Source organism: Portunus trituberculatus, chromosome 16 (genome assembly GCF_017591435.1).
Source record: "Portunus trituberculatus isolate SZX2019 chromosome 16, ASM1759143v1, whole genome shotgun sequence".
In the NCBI taxonomy this organism is placed as follows: domain Eukaryota; kingdom Metazoa; phylum Arthropoda; class Malacostraca; order Decapoda; family Portunidae; genus Portunus; species Portunus trituberculatus.
The window spans coordinates 894,030-915,359 of NC_059270.1; the positions used below are offsets into that span (position 1 = coordinate 894,030).

Below are 21,330 nucleotides of genomic sequence, written 5' to 3' on the forward strand. Positions count from 1 at the left end.
GTGAATCCTAAAGAAACGGTGAATTCCTCTGAGATGCGGTGTTGAGGTGGTAGCGGGTAGTACGTCGTCAGGGAAGGCGGGGCGTCAGGTCCAGGCACCGCCCATGTGGCTCCTCCTCTTGGGCATTCACCGCCTCTTCCCGGTCATCCCACCAATAGCAGTGAGTAACGTAACCACACATTGAGGGGAACACCAATGAACGCCCCTTTAAACAAAGCCCTTTGACTCCTGACAGTGCGGGGCGGGCAGACGGGCACTGACACCACGTTTTTTTGGGTATTTTCATTTAATTTTTGATTTTGAAAGTCACTGAGGCACTTGTCTTCACTTGCCGGAAAGCATATCACTTCTTAGCAGGCAAGATTGCTCTCACTGACGAGTGCAGGGTGGGGTGAGGAGGGTGTGGGTGTGGGTGTGGGTGCAGGTATCGGCGTGTGGATATGCGCGCGGGCGGGTGGCGAGGGGAGGTGTGCGGGCGGGCGTGAGGGCCGCCGGCAGTCACTCCTCGGCCCGTGGCGGTGCGGGTGACGACTGGCCTGTCACCACCCATCCCGACACCCGTTCTCATCGTGTGCCCACGCCCCTTTTTGTTGACATCCACCCCTTCATCTTTATCTATCAGTGAGCGAGCGTGCCGCTGACACTATCTATCGTCTGCCCACGCCCGCCCACATCAGCCCCGGGGCACGGGTGACGGCAGGATGGATGCCCAGTGCTATCAGGGTGTTGTGGGAGGCTCCTACGCCCACGGGCAGGAGCGTGGGGCAGGTGACGTGAACATGATGGGCGGTGTGGGCGGCATGGCGGGTCAGGGGCCTGCCCACACCGCCCTCTTACCGCCCCGCACCACGGACTGCTGCTACGAGTGGGCGTCCATCCCCGCCCACTACTCCACGCCCATGAAGGAAATGGAAGGTGAGCAACCCACGCCTCGCTACCGTTCCTCTCACACCCACGCAGAGAACAATCTGTTTATTTATTATTTTTTTGAATGGAGAGAGAGAGAGAGAGAGAGAGAGAGAGAGAGAGAGAGATATGGGGAGGAGAATTTGTAGAAACTGTACTATTGCTGTATACGATTATATAACTTTAATTCATTCCATAACACACACACACACACACACACACACACACACACACACACACACACACACACACACACACACACACACACACATTCACTGTCACTATATATATTACTGAATTCAGAAAACATGTGAATAACGTGTGTGTCAGATCACCTGTAGCTCACCACCACCACCACCACCACCACCACCACCACCACCACCACCATCATCATCATCATTCACCACCACTATTTCCAAAGCTCACTCCAAGATATTCATGTTTCCTTTTTTGGTAAAGTATTTTTTTTCAGGGTGGGAAAGTTAGTAGCTTGTTTCTTTTCCTTTTCTCACCACCACCACCACCACCACCACCACCATCATGTTTCGAGGTCCAGATATTTGGAACAATTTAAGAACCAATGAGTGAAGTGGATATATCTGTGTTACATTCGGTTCAGGAGGACCAAGTTAAAAATTCTTACAAGTTAAATGTTCTTACAAGTTAAAATATCTGGAGTCGTAATGTCCTATAGAAATGTTGATACATAGAGGATAGTAAGTGCTGAAGGAAGTATGAAAGGACAGCAACATAAACACTGAAGAGAAAGTACTTTTTGATGGGAGGAATAAAATCAAACACTGTATTCTCAAAATGTATCTCAAGTGCTACGAAGCGACTCCTGCTTAACCCCTTCAGGACACATTTTTACCTTACGTTTGTGTACGATTAGACCATTTTATTGACATTAGGAAGGGTCTATAGAAGATTAGTGGCCAGAGTCTATACTATTGAAATCCCCCACATAAGTTTCTGAAGCTGTATAAAACCACCAAACAGTAAGCAGAATGAATAGGGAAACTCATGGTACTGAAGAGGTAAACATGTTATGACCAGACGGTACTCAGCTTTTTCACTGATGCATACGACGATGAACTGCACTAATGTATAGGACAGAGCTAGTGGGTGACATGATGAGGTTAGCGTGAGAGCTCGGTTATTTCAAGGGGTTTCTGGATTTTCAAGTGTGTATTTTAGGGTTGTGATTGTTTAAGCCCCTTCAGTACCAGGACACGTTTTCATATTCATTCTCCTTACTATTTGGTGATTTAATACACCTTCAGAAACGTATGTAGGGGATTAAAATAGTGAAGACTGTAACCATTAATCTTCTGACCTCCATAGACGCTTCCTAATGTATAAATAAAATCGTTTAATTACATCCAATAAACTCAAGATAAAAATACGTCCCAGTACTGAAGGAATTACGGGTCTTTTTATGCCATTATATTTTTCAAGGATGCTTTTATAGGTCTTGTTATCGTTCTCTTATATTCAACGAGAAATATTTTGGAACACACTTACGCCGTACTTTACCAATAGTTCAAATGACACGGATTTTTAAGAGTATTTTTATAGGGTTCCAGTGACAGAATAACAGGACTTCATTATGTAGAGATGAAGGTAACTGTGTAAAGTGAGTAGTATAGGGAGACACAAGGTGAGATAAGGTATTTCATCCTCTAACGTTTCAGGTACAAAACCATTTCTCTCTTAAGATGGTTTTTGTAGCATAAACATTAAGGATTCAAGTAGCACCTCACCTCAACTTGTGCTTCCTGACCACTCACTTTACATAAGATTTCATTATAAACAGAGAGAACAGCCTTGAGAACCCAGCGTATCATCTCCGTGGCGTTTGATAAGAGTCGCAGTGAGAGAACAAATTTAAGGCTCGGATTCAGAAACGCTTTACCGTCTCACCACGACTGTATGACCTGTATTTGGAAACGCTTTGCTCTATCATCACGACTGTTTTCCAAGGCCACAGAGATTAGCAGTGGGGTTTTCAAGAGTGTATTTCCAGTTAATGATATAGAAATCTTGTCACTCTGCCTCTAGAAACATCAAAACACCTTAAAAACTCGTGTAAACTTAAATAAAAACCTTTTGTAATAGTGGAGGTGAAACCCAGAAGTTTTTGAGAATACGACCTCATTTATAAGAACCACGGTGATGATTCTAGTGCTTTCAAGACTAATTTTCCTCTTGATACTGTAAAAATCATGTTAATCTGTCACTAAACCAGCAGAACACTTAATAAAAATTGTCTAGCTTCAAATAGTGCCTTTTGACATCATGCAACTGCGGCGGAAGAGTGTCTCAAAATACTACTACTTTTAAGAACCACGGTGATTTTTTCTCTTAATACTGTAAAAATCATAATAATCTGCAATCAAACCAGTAAAACACTTAATAAAAGTTGTGTAGCTTCAAATAGAGCCTTTTGAAATCAGACAGCTGTGGTAGAAGAGTCTTTCAAAATGCTACTACTTTTAAAAGCCATGGTGATGATTCTCGTGCTTTCAAGACTATTTTTCCTCTTAATACTGCAAAAATCACGTTAATCTCCCGCTAAACCAGTAAAAAAATGAAAAAAAATCATATATTCTTAAATAGAGCCTTTTGAAATGATAGAACTGCGGCGGAAGAGTGTTTCAAAATACAGGCCCAAGTGTTTAGGAATTCTGGTCTCATGGGTTCCGCGCCGCCTTGTCCCGCTGCGCCTCTGGTCTTTCCTTAGTTTGTTTTGTTTCCGCAAGCTGACACGCTCCCGACCTTGGCGCGGCTCGGCGTGCCTCTCCTGCTAGTCACTCTGTCACGGTCACTGGTGCTGCTGATGCTGGTGCCCTGTGAACCGCTTGTACAGTAGACCTTAGGGACGAGCGTGCATGGCTGTCTGGTATCACGCTGTTATCATCAACATTATTATTTTTACTATTATTATTGTTATTATTATTGAAATCGATATTGTTGTTGTTATCTTTTTTCATTTAGTTTCATTGATTGGTCAAATGTGTGTGTGTGTGTGTGTGTGTGTGTGTGTGTGTGTGTGTGTGTGTGTGTGTGTGTGTGTGTGTGTGTGTGTGTGTGTGTGTGTGCAATGCCTGAGTTGTTGTGTGTGTGTGTGTGTGTGTGTGTGTGTGTGTGTGTGTGTGTGTGTGTGTGTGCACTGCAATCCTGAGTACCTCTTTTGTATATGCGCTGAAAAACAAATATGTACTACGTGTAACATCTGCAGTTGTTTGTGCCTACCTGTGTGCGTGTGGAGCGTCTCTTTCTGTGTTTATGGGATGTGAAGTGGACAACAGGATGCACAGTGAATAGACAGCCATTCACGGGTACAATGGGAGAGGATATAAATTCTTGTGGTAAATGCTTGAGATGAGCGTGAGGACAGGAGAACTATTTACAGTATAGTGAGGCAAAGAACAGCGTATAATTGTCATGAATAACCACAAATTCCTTTACGTTTGTTGATGTTAGTCTGGAATCAGGATCGAAAATTGAAATGAAGTTAACATGAGTGAAGCGGTGAGGGGAATGTTTCTCCCGCGATATCTGGGTCAATATAGGGAAGCCCTGAGAGGGAAAGCAGCGACGCCAAACACGCCCGTGGCAGGGTGCTGACGGCAGGAGACAAACACCGCACCTGTACCCCAGGACCAGGGCCGGGGCCTGTACCCTGTATCCTGTACCCCTGCACCGCGCCGCCCCCGCCACAACAGCCCACGTTCCCTCCGCCTTACCGCGATGACAGACAGAGACACGCTGACTTAGGCTTTTCATTCTTTCGCTTTACATATTAATGGTCACTGGATCACGAGGAACCGATTCTTTATATTATACAACGTGCAAAATACATACAGAGAGAGAGAGAGAGAGAGAGAGAGAGAGAGAGAGAGAGAGAGAGAGAGAGAGAGAGAGAGAGAGAGTGGGGGAGGGTGAGATGATGTAATATATTGTTCTAATGTTGGTTTATTTTATATTCCACGCTTCCAAGGATCTTGAAAGGTGAGTGTTTAGTGGCATACTGTTACGTTGATTCCTTCATTGCCTTCCTTCCTGCCTTCCTCCCTTGCTGCCTTCCTCCCTTCACCACCCTCACAGACACAGGCAAATTAAGTGTTTATAGAAAAGGAAAGAGAATAACCTCACCGTTGGCCTTATGAGCTTAATCCCTTCATGGCAACGCAGGAATTGAAACGAGGCAGATAACTTTTTAAATAACCTTCTTACTAACATCCTTTCCCCTATCTTGATATCTGCTGTCACTGCTAATGATGTCAGTGTTTTCTTTCATTTTCTCATTTCGCGGCTTGTCTGGTTCACGCCGCGTCTTGACAATATCCAGCAAAGACCTTCCTTCGCCAGATAAACAGCGCTCCTCTACCATCGCCTTCAGGAAAATTAGGTTAATAATTATTCTGAGTTTTGGTTCACGCCGCGTCTTAATATCCAGCAAAGACCTTCCTTCGCCAGACAAACAGCGCTCCTCTACCATCGTCCTTGTAATAATTATTCTGAGTTTTGGTTCACGCCGCGTCTTAACAATATCCAGCAAGATAAATAGAGCTCCACCACCATCGCCTTTGGAAAATCAGGTTGCATGGAATCGTCTTCTTAATAATCATTCATACTTAGACTCGTTTAAAAATTGTGTGTGTTGACCTCCGATTTTAGCACACAAGTTTGTTTCGTTGGATTCACACATCATTATTTTCTCCCTTTTATTTTTCTATATTTTGGAAGCATCGCCTGGAAATGGAATACGATAAGTGATTTCTTTAGCAACCGAGATAATTAATTGACTGTTCGGCGCAGTATCACCACGGCAGCTAAAGAAACAATTATTTATCTACGTATTCCATTTTCTCGGTGATGCTTCCAAATACTAGAAAATGATCATCGGGCAAAAACTTACGACCGATCCTGACTTCTTTTTTTATGTAGGAGTGACAGCTGGCCAAGGGCAACAAAATATGGAAAAAAAAACAAAGGCCCACTATGTTGCCAGTTCCTGAAAGACATGGGAGTAACATTTCTCTTTTATCATTAACTCCCTCAGTACTGGGACGCGTTTTTACCTTGAGTTTGGGTATGATTAGACCAGTTTATACATTAGGAAAGCTCAATGGAGATCAAAAGATTACTGGCCAGCGTCTTTACTACTTCAATCCCACACGTAAATTTCTGAAGCTGTATAGAATCACCAAATAGTAAGCAGAATGAATATGAAAACGCGGCATAGTACTGGACGGGGCTAAGATTATCATTCACCAATCAAACATGCCTACATCACTATTAGTCTAACAATTTCTCAACCAACGTATAAATTCATGCGAGTTTATGAGTATTCAGTCCTTGATATACCAGTCGTGTGATTCAACTTCCATGTATGTATTCTATCAGTGCATGTATGTATGTAGGTATATATTTGTATGGCTGCGTATCAGATCTGTCCATCATGTGATTATTGTGTGTATAAGCCTTTGGTAATGGACGAGTGTGGGGAGCAACAGCTGTGAGGATGATGCGTGAGGGAGGATCCGACAAGTAAAGGAAGGACAGACGGAAGAACGACAGAGGAACGACAAAATAAGAGTGAAATATAAAGAAGTGGAGTATGCAGGGAAATAAGGAAACTGAATGAGGGAAACTAAAGGAAAAATGAGAAAGAAAAATAATAAAAAAAACACATGAAATAGGAGAGAAAGTGAAGGGTATAAACGAAAGATAATGGGAAAAATGCGAAAACTAGATGAAGAAGAGAAGAAGAGAAGGGAGAAACGAAAATAAATAACGAAAATGCTAAAAAAAACAAAAAAAAAAGAAAGCTGAAGAAAGAAACAGGAAGAAGAAAGAAACAGAGAAGGAAGGAAAGTGAAGAATAAATGAAGAGAACACGAAATGAAAGAAATTGTGAGGAAAAAAGGAAGAAAGGAAAGGAAGGAAGAGGAGTAGGGAGAGAGGGAGGGAGGGAGGGAGTGAGAAAGGCGAAGAGGAGGGAAGGAAGAAAGGAGGGAAGGAGAGAAGGAGGGAAAACGTCATTAATCGTTCACATGATAGTGGTGAGAACAGACCAGGGAGGGGGAGGAGGTGGGGAAGGAGAGGGGGAAGTGGGGGAGGGGGTACAGGTGGCTGGCCTAACCCCACCACTCTCCCCACCACCTCCCCAAAGTGCTGTGGTGATGATGGACGACCACCACCACCACCACCACCACCACTACTACTACTACTACTACTACTACGGGTGCCACTATGTACTACCACCACTACCACCACCACCACCACCTCCACTATCATCACTATCGACGCATTAGACCCTATATCCGTTTTCTGTGAACCAATATAGATAGAAGATGGGGGATGTGTTGAATGACGTCACTTGCGTCCGAGAAGAGAGAGAGAGAGAGAGAGAGAGAGAGAGAGAGAGAGAGAGAGAGAGAGAGAGAGAGAGAGAGAGAGAGACTTTCCAACTTCGTGCTGAAAAAGGAAGACAAATCGACATTCAACTTCGCGCATGGATATGAGTAAAACTGTGACCAGGAGAGAGAGAGAGAGAGAGAGAGAGAGAGAGAGAGAGAGAGTCAGGGAGGGAGGAAGCTGCCACAGTAAACTCACGCCTGTGTATACTAACAGCAGCCAGCTAGGTTCACTTCTCTCTCTCTCTCTCTCTCTCTCTCTCTCTCTCTCTCTCTCTCGTCTAATAGTTACTCATTTTTTTCCTTTTATGTGTCCTTTTTTTAATTTTTTCTTCTTGTTCTCCTCCTCCTCCTCCTCCTCCTCCTCCTCTTCCTATTCTTCTTCTTCTTCTTCTTCTTCCTCTTCTTTTCTTCTTCTTCTTTTCTTCTTTTGTTTCATCTTCTCCTTCATCATCATCATCTTCTTCTTCTTCTTCTATTTGTTCTTGTTCTTGTTCTTCTTCATCTTGTTATTCTTCATTATCATCATCTTTTTCTCCTTCTCCTTCTCCTTCTCCTTTTCCTCCACCTCCTTTCTTCTTCTTCTTCTTCTTCTTCTTCTTGTTCTTATAATTGTTCTTGTTCATCTTGTTATTGTTCTTCTTGTTCTTGCTGTTCTTCTTCTTTTCTTCTAATTAATACTAATCACACGGAGAAACACACAAAATGGACAAATTAGAAGCAAGGAAGAGCGCACCACGTATTGTAGAAGCGTAACTGCTGGCCGTGTGAGAACAACGCCGTGACGTCACGTGTAAACAAACCAATGCCGCGGCTTAACACTTGTCCGGTGGTGGTAATGGTGGTGGTGGTGGTGGTGGTAGTGGTGGTGGTGGTGGTGCTTTGTCCTGCGAGTATGGATCTTTTTCATTGGCTGTTTTGTTTACCGAGCTTTATTTATTTATTTTTTTTTCTGCTCCCTTCTTTGTGTTTCGTTGTGTTGTTTTCTGCAGTGTCTTTGTTGTGATGTCTTCTTCTCTTTCATTGTCGCCTCACTATGGCCCGTGTTCGGAAACGCTTTACTCTCTCCAATTGAAGTTACTCGTGTTTTTAAGAGCATTTCTATGGTTCTGGTGATAGATTAACAAGATTTCTAGTTTTTAAAAGGAGAAACAGTCTTGAAAACCCGGCTAGTTGTCTCTGAGGCCTTGGAAAATTGTAGTAGTTAGAGGGGAAGCCCTTTCTGAATACGGGCGTTAACCAATAAGCTCTGCAATTCACTCAAAGCTGCTGAAATCTTGACTATTAGCTATTCGTCAGTACAACGCTGCTGGTCTTGGCGCCGGAGGGAGTTATAGTAGAGCCTGGCCTAATCAAGTCCACATGTACGAGTATCTTTAGTCAGTTACGTGTTGTGGTCACTCGCTTGTTTTGAAAGAGAAGGCAAAGAGAGATCAGTCAGTTTGGTTGCTTGTAGTGGCACCATCAATGGATCCAGGCGTGTGTTTGGACTGTGGGGTGGAGTGAGAGGGAGAGGACACTGAGAGGCGTGAATGACGAAGAGAGACAAGGAAGGAGAAAAATGAAGTACAAATTGTTTACAGAAATGACACTTGAGGGAAAGAGTAAAAAGAAGGGTGAGAAAAGAACAGATGATTAGTATAGCAGGTTGATTAGGCTGAACAAGACTACAGTACTGGGAAAAGAAAGCATGAGGAAAGTACTGAAGGGGTTAGAAACATGAGTATCTTAAACTAGAGCCTTTGGAAAGTAGTTTAACCCATTCAGTACTGAAACGTATTTTACCATGAGTTTTGGGTATGATTAGACGTTTTTATTGACATTAGGAAGGCTTAGAAGTTTATCAGCCTAAGTCTTCACTATTTTAAGCCTAACACCAGTACCTTCCTTAGCAGTGGGTACAGAATCAATATAGTTTAAGACAGCGACAGAAATCGAATCGGTATCTTTTACATTGTTTCTCAGGCCAACACGCACGCACCGACACCAATACCTTCCTTAGCAGTATGTACAGGATCGCCCAACACGCACGCATCAACAACAGTAGTTTCAGGCAGCGACAGAAATCGAATCAGTAACTTTCACAGTGTTTCCCAGGCCAACACGCACGCACCAACACCAGTATCTTCCTTAGTGGGTACAGAATCACCCTCTAGTTTAAGACAGCTATTGTTGTTTACCAGCGAGGGTGTCATACGTATCGAGTATCAGAAACAACAGCGGTGATGATGGTAATGATGACGATGATAACACAGCGTAAGTGTTCCAGTCTCGTTGCGATAATGATGTTATGACGCTGCCGAAAAGAGAGATAAGGGGTAGACCAGTGCAAATAGCGGTAGCAGTGTAATGGATAGCGGTGGTAGTAATAGTGTTAGTAGTAGCAGTAGGAAGATTGTTTGTGTGGTGGTCTGTTTCCTGCAAGCAACCTAGGGCCCTCCTCATCTCTACTCCCTTCCCAGCCCCGCCCCGTCCCGCCTTCGTCTCCCGCCCCTGCCCCGCCCCCTCCCTCTCGGCGCCCCGTCCTACAGCGAAGAGTGAGCAGCTTCATAATTGATGATAGAAAAATAAACTATCACCCTTCTTCCCTGCTCTCTCTCTCTCTCTCTCTCTCTCTCTCTCTCTCTCACACACACACACACACACACACACACACACACACACACACACACACACACACACACACACCCACTGTTCCCGCGCCATGTTGAGTTGTCACAGTCGAGGAAAAAAAGTCACATGGGATTTGTTATTTAGAGAGAGAGAGAGAGAGAGAGAGAGGGGCGTATTTTAAGTTGCGATGATAGAAAATCACCAGGTATTATGTCTGTGTGTGTGTATGTGTGTGTGTGTGTGTGTGTGTGTGTGTGTGTGTGTGTGTGTGTGTGTGTGTGTGTCTGTCTATGTGTATGACTTCCCAATCTGTCTGTCTGTGTGTCTGTTTCTCTATCTGCCCTCGCACCTCCTCCACCTGCTGGCTTACTGAGAGAAAACACATTTTCGATTCACCGAAGTCTCCACAGCAAGAGTAATGCAAGTGCGCAGAGACGAGGCAGATACTGAGGAGGTGCGCAGGGAGGGATGGCGGTGCGTGGTGTGTGGTGTTTGGTGTGTGATGTGTGGTGTGTGGCCGTGGTGTTGAGGTTAGAAGTGGCGGTGTGTGGGCTTCTATAACTGTTATCCTGTCTCTTGTATATATTTTTGTTTTTGTTGTTGCTCTGCTGTCATCATCGACTTCTCTGGCGCTGACAAGGGAGACGAGGAGCGTGGAGATCAGGAAAAGGAGGTGAAGTAGTGGAGGAGGAGGAGGAGGAAGAGAAGAAGGAGCAAGAGGAGGAGACATAAGTGCTGACCTCTACATGTTGACTGTCGCCACTTTTCTGACACTCGCTGACACAAAACGTTTATTCTGAATCACTCTCTTCATAAGACGATCTCACTCACGCGTCACCACTCACATCTTACCGCTGGAATTGTGTGTGTGTGTGTGTGTGTGTGTGTGTGTGTGTGTGTGTTGTGTCTTTGTGTTGGTATTTTTCACAACGTTTGGCCTTCGTGTTATACAATTTGGTGCTGTAATAGATTTGTTCAGTGTATTAGTGTAACCTCCTTGGCCGGCACACAAGCCATCCCACCTGCTTGCCACTGCTCACCGTCACTCACCGCAATCTGTCTTGGTCCCTTCAGTACCAAGCCACGTTTTCATATTCATTCTGGTTACTATTTGGCTTCAGAAACTCATATGGGGATTAGAATAGTGGAGACTGGGCATTAATCTACTTGATCTGCCATTTTGGTCTATACTCGTATGCATATGTTGCTTTTTTTCTAATTTATACTGTGAGCTTATGTGGTGAGAAACCAGGCAGTCAGGGAAAGAAAGAATGACTGAACGAAAATAATGTGTTCTGTATATCTTAACCTCTTCAGTACAGGGACACATTTTTACCTTGAGATTTGTGTACGACTAGACCATTTTATTGACATTAGGAAGAGTCTATGGAGGTCAGAAGATTAATGGCTACAGTCCACTATTTCAATCCCCTCTGAGTTTCTGAAGCTGTATAGAATCACTAAGCAGAATGCATATGGAAACGCGTCATGGTACTGATGGGGTTAAAGAACACAGAAACATTGGTACCACAACAACTACTTTCCTGCAACACCATCACAGCATCATCGTGAAGCAGTGAGAACATTTACTGTCACGTAGACCGGTATTCCGATGGCTACTGTGCGTCATCACTTGAGGAACGGAAGCTGCCCATCACACGAGTATACCCTTGGATGTCTCCTTAAAGTCCTCTTGTGTAATATCATAGTATGCATCACCTTCATCTTCCCTTGCCTTGAGTCTTGTCTTTACTCCTCTCTCCACCAACAAAAGCTTTAAATATCCCTTCTCTCTTTCTCTCTCTCTCTCTCTCTCTCTCTCTCTCTCTCTCTCTCTCTTCTCGTCTTCTTATCTTTCGCCTAAGAACATAGACCATGATAGAAAAGAAATAACTTACTTATACAGTGAAACTTTTAAGAGCTATATTCAGAAACGCTTCCCTCTCTCACTGCGACCATTTTCAAAGACCACAAAGACGATTAGCCGAGTTCCAAAGAGTACTTGTTCTGTTGATAATGCAGAACACTTGTTAACATGTCACTAGAATTACAGAAACACCCTTGAAAACCTTCGTCACTTCAATTAGAGGCCTTTGACACTAGTGAAGGTGCTATGAGGCGCGGAAGTGTTCCAAAATATGGGCCTCAGTCTTATTCCTTTATCGTACACTGCGCTCTCTCTCTCTCTTTCTCTCTGCGGTAAACCTTGTTCTATTCTCCCTTACACTCAAATCTTCTTCCCTACAGCGTGTCTTCTGTCGGCGGGGAAGGGACGCGATGACTACGGCGTGGGAGGCGGTCTGGACTACCCGCACCCACCTCAGTCTGCGTGTGGGGACGTGTTGCTGTCCAAGGCACCGCGCTCCCCGCACTCCCCACTCAAAGACCACAAGGAAGAGACATCCCTCAGTTTGTCGGGGTCAGAGAAGGGCTCGCCGCACCTACAGGAAGGAGGCGGCTCTGTCCCCAAGAAGCCCTTACACGCTCGCCTGGTGAACGTCTCCGCGACCCTGGAAATGAAGTCACTGTGGGATGAATTTAATGAGCTTGGCACCGAGATGATTGTGACCAAGGCTGGCAGGTATGTGTGTGTGTGTGTGTGTGTGTGTGTGTGTGTGTGTAAAGTTAACCAGTGCTCCCAATCATTCATTTGTTTTTTTATTTTTTTTATTTATACCATGTGGGCTTTTCACGGCAATTTCTGGGCTAAAGGCGATACTTTTTGGGGTACCTCCTGTCTCAAAGCCCACCCGCTAGGAAACCGTTGTCCCGAGTGAGGAAGCCCAACCTACACTCGGACCGTGGACAGGATTCGAACCCGTGCGCTTGGAGACCCCTCGGACCCCAAAGCACGCATGGTTCCACTGTACCACGGCGGTCCCTGTGTGTGTGTGTGTGTGTGTGTGTGTGTGTGTGTGTGTGTGTAGGTACAGGTGGGTGCACGTGGAGGCTTTGCACGCCCCCTTAAGCATCTTTCGTCGCAGGAAGAGGGAAAAACCGTGCTAATGAAGTGGTTGAAGTGGGTACGTGGTGGTGGGACAGGAGAGGGGGAGGGTCGCAGAAGTAGAGGTCAAGGGAGTTGTATCATGTTTCTCTCTCTCTCTCTCTCTCTCTCTCTCTCTCTCTCTCTCTCTCTTTCGTTCCTCGCCTCTTCCTCAAACACACAAAAAAATGAATTACTAGAAAGATGAACAGAAAGATACAGACACAAATATATACATTAATAAAGACACAAAGATAAACTCCTTAACATCAACTTCGAATAAGGGAAAAAAAAAGAAATTGCTACTGGTTGGAGAGACTCAAAGCTCAGTATCTCCAGTGACGTCCTCAGCCTTCCTCGATATACACACACGCACACCACACGCGTTACTTGCTTATGCTCCTCCTGTAGACCCCTCGAAGCGACTCACGAAGAGGAACTGCAGAACTGTATCGCCCTTCATTCGTGACAGCTCGCGGAAAAGAGAGCGAGCAAGACAACAGCTAATAGGACGTCGTTTGGCTAGCCCAGAAGTTACTGTGCGTTGCTAAGACAGTGTGGGGTAGGTGGTTTGATGCAGTGGTGTGACTTTAGGGCTCTCTCAAGGCTGTAGCAAAATTTTATACTGAGTTGGCAGGTCACGGCCATTGCAGACTGATTCATGTCAAGCAGTACGTAGATATGCATGTGGTGGTGTAAAATTGACTCATATATCTATTTGATTTGATTTTAGGGCCCTTTCAAGGCTGAAGCAAAATTTTATACAGAGTTGGTAGTCACGGCCATTGCGGACTGATTCATGTCGAGCAGTACGTAGATATGTGGTGGTGCAAGATTGACTGATACAAAGCCATTTATTTGATTTGACTTCAGGGCTCTCTCAAGGCTGAAGCAAAATTTTATACTGAGTTAGCAGGTCACGGCCACTGCAGACCGATTCATGACGAGCAGTGTACGTTGCTGCAGAATTAACTCATGTGGTGATACAAAGCCATTTAATTTGACCTAAATTTGAACTAAACTGTTGTTGTATTTCCTGAAACACCACTTCTTTTCTTATCTTTTCTCAATTTTTGTCTTCTTTTCTTTGTTCTGTGTTCTTTATATATTTTCTATTCATTTATTAATTTTTTTTTTTCTTGTGGGTGTGCGTGCGTGCGCGTACACACTATCAGTCCTCTCCGCGGTGTGGGTTTTCCTCCCCTTAGCGGCTGACACGGGCTTCCTTTCCTCCACAGTGGCTTGAGGGCAATATTAAACGCTTTGCTCTCTCACCATCACTACTTTCCAAAGGCTTTAGTTGAAGAGGTTCCTGTTTTCAAGGATGTTTTCATGGTTCCGGTGATGGACTGGCAAGGTTTTTAGATTATCATTAGGAGAAACTGTCTTGAAAACCCGGCTAGTAATCTCTGACCTTGGAAAACTGTCGTGGTAAGAGAGCAGGGCGTTTCTGAATATAGGCGAAGCTTGCCATGCGTTGTTTATACTCTGCTGGGTTGAGTCTCCTTGCGATCACCACTTTGCTTATTAGTCTTTGGTTTCCCTGCATCTAAATCTCTCTTTTTTATTTTCTTATCATTTATTCATATTCTACACACTTTTATGATCTATCTATCCGAATAAAGTAAGAAAGGAGCGTGACACTCTTGTATTGTAAATAGAGAAGTGATGTTTGTGTCTCGCTGCTTCGTAATGCCAGTGCTTGCCTCACGCCGCCAGGTACAGCACCGCCACGCACACACAAGAAAAAGACGATTTAGATCTCGGGTTCGGTCTGACAAGTTTCAATCGCCGCTAATGTTCAAAGAAAATGAAGGCAGAAAGTCTCTAATTGCCTTTACGGTACATATTCCTCAACACTCGCCTGATAGTCTCCGTGTCTCAGCGTCGCAAACACAGGGAAGAGTATACTGCTAGGGATGCATCGCGTGACATGGGAGTGACCTTGGAGATCCCTGAAGCGCCATACCAGTGCCCCGCTAATGGCCTCACTTATTGATGGATTACAACACAAGCAAACACACGCTACAGCCTCGACGAGTTTTGCCTCACCCGCCTCGAGGAGACCAAGGACAGGACGGGTATACACCTCGCCTGCCTGCTCTTCACCACTCCCTGCCCTGAGAGGAAGGGGGGATGGGTTGGAATGCACGCCTTAACTGTTTGGGGGAAAAGATAGACAGCTGCTCGCACCCTAAAAGCTGGCTGACTCAGGCGATGAAAACTGCCGACAAAAATTAAGGTTGGAAAAGATTATTATTTCAGGAGGAGCGCTCTGTTTTAGGCGGCGCTGGGCTGGTCGACACCGCTGAAGTGAAGGACACTACTTCGATATGAATAAAATAAAGATATGGAGTTGCCAGACTGCAATGGACTTAGTAATGTCTCCATGCGAGCCGAGTGCCGGAAAGGATCTTCAGCAAGGCGGCAAGGGCACCGCGTCTCTCCGCTGTTTACATCAAGACTATTGACAAAATGCTTAAACAACTCTGCGTGCAAATATTGGAAGAATTACGAGAGGCGGCTTTGCGGTAACTGGGGAGTCAAAGATAACCCTTGGAGGGAAGCCGTTAGTGTAAACAAGCGCCTCACCTTTCCCGGAGCTCGTGCAAACTCAGCTCAGGAACACTAAATACTAGGGGCTGCTTCCCCCACACCCACCGCTCACCGCCACGGGATCGCATGCTGGTGGTATTTGCAGTGAAGTATGTACATATTCTGAGCCACCGCACCAAGGCGTGTTAATTATGGAACCTTTGCTTTAGAGAGGCAGAAAACTAGTTGCTTCAGTGTCCACGGCTGTGCATCGCGGCGGGAGGGCTTCTTCTTTATAGTACACGAATCACGGCCTCAACTAATCGCGGTAAGAGATTTTCACGGCACAGTATTCAAGATTTTTTCTGCTTACCCTCCTTTTTTACACCGCCTCCCAACCGCCCCGCCCCCTTCCTGGCTTCCCGCTCCTCTCCCGCCCCCAGCACGTCACCACCTGCGGGATATCGAGCAAGAGGACGCTGACACGGCGCAGCGGGGCGACCATGGAGCGGGCGGGTCTTGGAAAGGGTGAGGAAAGTCTCGCTAGAATAACACTAATATTTAGTTTGCATTATAAGGTGTGGAGTGAGTAAGGGGAGAGGCGGGGCGGGGAGGGAAGGGAGGGTAAGGAAAGGCAGGAGAGGGGAGGGGGGGAAGGTGTCGTAGGAAAAATCAGTTAATGAGCAAATACAAGATAGATAATGTTGTTGATGTGTAGAGTGGGAATGAAAGGTAAGCAGGTGAAGCACTCTCTCTCTCTCTCTCTCTCTCTCTCTCTCTCTCTCTCTCTCTCTCTCTCTCTCATATGCCACGCTCTTTGTTACACTTCGCTTCTCCCTCCCAAGGCTCTCTCTCTCTCACACACACACACACACACACACACACACACACACACACACTTTTTCTCCACCTTGCATCTCTTTGTACCATACCCGTCCTCCTCCTCCTCCTCCTCCTCCTCCTCCTCCTCCTCCTCCTCCTCCTCCTCCTCCTCCTCCTTCCCCTCTTCCCTCCTCTCCCCATCAGTTTATTGCCACAGGTTTGGAAAATAAACACGTGGTAACATTGGGTCTTGGATCAGCCTTATTATTAGCGGGAGGAGGAGGAGGAGGAGGAGGAGGAGGAGGAGGAGGAGGAGGAGGAAATGAAATAGAAGAGAGGTGAAAGAGGAGGAAAAATGAATCAGAAGGAGGAAAGAAGATAGGTATAAAGAAAGGGGAAGAGAGATATGGACTGAGAAGAAGGAGGAGGAAGAGGAGGAAGAGGAGGAGGAGGAGGAGGGCGAGGAGGAGGAGGAATGAAATAAGAGGAAAAAAGATGAAAAATAGAGGATAAAGAAGTGAGTGTGCAAGAGAGAGAGAGAGAGAGAGAGAGAGAGAGAGAGAGAGAGAGAGAGAGAGAGAGAGAGAGAGAGAGAGAGAGAGAGAGAGAGAGAGAGAGAGAGAGAGATTACCTTCACTTCTATTCCTTCATCTATTAAACAGTACCACAAGCATTACTTCCTTCGAGACATCACTAACTTGTGTCGAGATGCGAGTTTCATCTATTGCCTCCTTCAACCCAGCCTCAGTTTTCGAAGTATAAGCACTTGTCTATAATAACAACGTGGCTTTTATCCCCGTGAGTAGACGCAAGATATTCTCTGTAATGCTCCCTCTGTGATTCTCATCCATAGTTACCTGTATGTGTTAGTCTATCACTATTTTTATCTTGAGATTTGTGCACGATTTGACCACTTTATTGACATCAGGAAGGGTCTATGGAGGTCAGAAGGTTAATGGCCACAGTCTTCACTATTTTAATCTCCCCGCTTAAGTTTCTGAAGCTGTATATGATCACCAAATAGTAAGCAGAATGAATATGGAAACGCATCAGGGTACTGAAGGGATTAATATTACTACTGCTGCAATTGTTACTATCACCAATGCCACTTTCCTCATTCCGCTATTCCATTGTCAGCACCATACTATCACCACCACCGTCACTATCACTACTACCATCCTTGCCTGTCTCCTAAATGCATGTGTCTTAATATCAACACATTCAGTCTCTATTGAAACTAACTTGCCCTAACCTAACTTGTCTTAACCTAATTTACTTTAACCTAACTTGTCTGAACCTAACTTGTCTGAACCTAATTTAACTTCAATCTATCTCACAACCTAATGTAATCTTAGCCTTAGTCTTAACCTAATCTAATCTTAACCTTAGTCTTAACCTAACTTAATCTTAACCTTCTACGTATCAGTCTAATTCCATTCCTAACTTAATCGTAACCTAACTTAATGTGACTTAGCCTAAACTTTGCTAGTGTTAGTAAAATGAAGTGAAAGGTGATATATAGAATTAATTAAACTGTAGTAGTAGTTGTGGTGGTAGTAGTAGTAATATAAATAGTAGAAGTAAAAGTAATAGTCATAATATTTAGTAGTAGAAACACGATGAAAATTGAGGATGATGATAATAATGTCAATAACACAATAGTAAAAAAAAATAAATAGCACTAATAACAAAGGTCCTAAGATTACTGAATGAACACTACTGTTAAGAACGATGCTGGCAATAACAACAACAATACCCATAAATAAGATAACAGCAATATAATAAACCAGTGTACTCCTTCCCGTAATTCAATTAGTAAGGAAGATTTTTAATTGCTAATCATTTTACAAGAGAGAGAGAAAGGAGGAAGAAAAGTTAGTATGTGCATATTTGTAACGTGTGTGTGTGTGTGTGTGTGTGTGTGTGTGTGTGTGCGCAGCAGTTAGACAGTATAACTAGACAATGGTGGCGCTGGTTGAGGGAGCGACAGGAGTTGAGGGCGAGACAAGTGGAATGAGGATGGAATGAGAGGAAGGGAGAGGGTGAGGCGGGAAAGGAGATTGACTCAGTGAAGGTAATGATGGGAGGAAGACGGAAAGTGGGCTAAGAGAGGAGGGGAAGAAGCGCATCAGGGAGAAAGGAGGGTAATAGAATGGAAGGGACAAAGGGGAAAGAGGGGAGGGCGAGGGGGTAGAGAGGGGATGTACGTAGTTAGGTATTCTTTTGTTTACCCGAGCTGTGTATCACATGTGTCGGGGGAGGGAAGGGGAGGCAGGCGTCCTAATGCCCAGGTCCGCCCTTAACGACACCCATGTCATTAGGGCACCTCATGCCCCGAGCTGCCGCTGCGAGACGCGCCGCTTCACCCGCACCTTGCCGCTCACACCCTGCCAGCCAGACTCTGCCATGTCTACCCTGTCGGCCACACCAGTCCGTGTTCATCTTACCACTCACACCTTGCCGCGCCCGCCACCCTGTTACCCACACTCCGCTGCGCCCATCCTGTCAGCCACACTACACCCTGTCAACCACTCATCCGTGTTCACTGTGTTCATTAACTCTGTCCATCTCCCTGTCAGCTGCACCTCCTCACTGTACCTATCCTATTAGACACACCTCGCCCAGCTCATGCTGCATCATAGGAAATTTGTGGTGCAAGGTACAGTGTTCTTTAACAGTGAGACAGAGGAGCAGACCTGCCTCCGTCCCTTGTGTCGGTGGGCGGGTCTGACGCGGTGTGTCTGGCGCCCTGCCGTGCTGACGTTTGGCGGGGAAATAAAGGAAAGTGAGCCAGGCCACCAGTGTGTGAGGAAGCACTGGCACTCACTGTCACCCACATCCCGCCGTGCCCGCCCGCGAGCCACACCCGGCCGTGCCCGCCCCGATACACTCCGCCGTGGCCGCCCCGGGAGCCACACCCCACCGTGCCCGCCTCGCGAGAAACACCCCGCTGTCCCCGCCCCGCGAGCCACACCCGGCCGTGCCCGCCCCGCGAGCCACACCTGGCCATGCCCGCCCCGCGAACCACACCCTGCCGTGCCTGCCCTGCAAACCACATCCGGCCGTGCCCGCTCCGCAAGCCACGCCCAGCCGTGCCCGCACCGCGAGCCACACCCCGCCATGCCCGATCCGCGAGCCACACCCCACAGTGCCCGCCGCTCGAGCCACACCTCTCTGTGGCACGTTTTACTGTGTCCAGCCTGTCAGCCACGTGACACCACGTCCGTGCGGTCTGCCACACGGTTCTCGCCTGTCTTTGTCACCCTGTCAGCCGCACTCCGCGCACTTTTCCCTAGCGACGCCCCAGCCCTGCGAGACGGGACCCTCGGGCCTGTGCGGCGGTAAACACAAGGCACATACTCAGCTGCAGGACGCATCCACAGACGGAGAGACGCTGGTTTCTCAGTGTTTGGTATGGTGTGTCTAGCTGTCAACGCGCGCTGCCGCAGACAGTCTTTACTCACTATGATGGTAAACTGGACTTGTATCAGATGTCGCCTCTTTAACCTTAGTTACACAATCGTCCGCCTGACCTTCACATACCGTGGAATCTAACTCTTCAAAAGAGTTTGTTTGAGGCTAAAAGAATCTGTGAATATGTTTGAGTCTGCACAATATTGTCCTGTTCTGACATCCTGCTGAATATTCTCACTTTCCTTAATACAATGTAGTGCTTGCCTGAAAATGTCTCTTTTCTGTGGTAGTGGTGGTAGGATAAAGGTGTTGGAGTGCCCACAGCGTTAGATAACACAAATGGAATGAAAAGAGGCCTTTGAATGTGCCAGTCTCTGAAGAGAGCAGAGAAAGCAGAGTGAAAAACGCTTTATGAGTGTCTCGAGTTAATAGTTGGATAAACACTCGCCTACCTGATGCTGGACTATTCCAGGCGCTGACCTCTGTGTGTTGCGAGGGGAATTTGTCACGTTTCCACTTCCAAGACTCTTTAACCCCTTAAGTAGTGGGACGCATATTTACTTTGAGTTTTGGATGTGATTAGATGATACTATTTATATTAGGAAGGGTTTATGGAGGTCAGAAGTTTAATGGCTAAAATCTTCACTACTTAAATCCCCACATAAGATTCTGAGGCTGTATAAAATCACCAAATAGTAAGCAGAATGTATATGAAATAGTGTTATAGTACCGAAGAGGTGAATTCTCAGCAAGACCCACTGGACCTGACCGTCACTCACTCACTCACTCCAAGCGTCTGTCAAATACGACCGGAGATTCCATGACAGCAAATACCCTCATGATGAACGCCACTCCTCCTCCTCCTGCCTCTCTTCCCATCACCCTTAACCCTCCTTCTGGCTGGCCCTCCTATGCACTCCCTTTCACCACCTCGCCCTGCCAGTCACCTATTCCACCCTCCTAGAAAAATAGTTTGTCACACAACCAGTCACCGTTTGAAGGTCCGCGCCGCTAAGACTGATGATCTCTCCTGCTCGTTTTCTGTAATGGTGATGGCTATGGTGATGGTGATGGTGATGGTTGTTGTGATCCACCCCTGTATTCTGAAACGCTTTGCTCTCTCACCATCACTGCTTTCCAAGGGTTCCAGTTGAAAATACTCGTGTTTTTAAGAGTGTTTTATGGTTCTGGTGATAGATTGGCAAGATTTGTAGTTTATTAATAAGAGAAACTGTCTTGAAAACTTGTAAACCCGGCTAGTTGTTTCTGTGGCCTTGGAAAATTGTCGTAGTGAAAGGGGAAGGCGTTTCTGAATACGGGGGTGGTGGTGGTGGTGGTGGTGGTGATGGTGGTGGTGGTAATGATGATAACAACTAATTCTTCGTGTTATTAGTTGATATTCAGCATTTTCAGAGAGAGAGAGAGAGAGAGAGAGAGAGAGAGAGAGAGAGAGAGAGAAAAGAGAGAGAGAAAGAGAGAGACAGACAGACAGACAGACAGACAGATATGACACGTAGGGAGAGAAAAAAAAACATTAATTATATAAACCAACACAAAAAATTAAACCGAAACATGAAGACCTAAGAAAAGTAAGACGAGAAGAACGTGACAGAGACCGGCGGCGGCGGCGGC

At 45.7% G+C, this 21,330-nt stretch overlaps 1 protein-coding gene across 1 annotated transcript in view; it reads left to right on the forward strand.

Annotated features, from left to right (window-relative positions):
* The first annotated feature begins 474 nt into the window (after nucleotides 1-474).
* LOC123504462 (T-box transcription factor TBX1-like) overlaps nucleotides 475-21,330 on the forward strand; it is a 53,397-nt gene continuing 32,541 nt past the window's right edge. Inside the window, exons 1-2 of the mRNA XM_045254986.1 lie at nucleotides 475-915; nucleotides 12,192-12,525. Coding sequence (XP_045110921.1) covers nucleotides 702-915; nucleotides 12,192-12,525 — 548 coding nt within the window. The 5' untranslated portion in view covers nucleotides 475-701. The remainder of the gene's footprint in view (nucleotides 916-12,191; nucleotides 12,526-21,330) is intronic.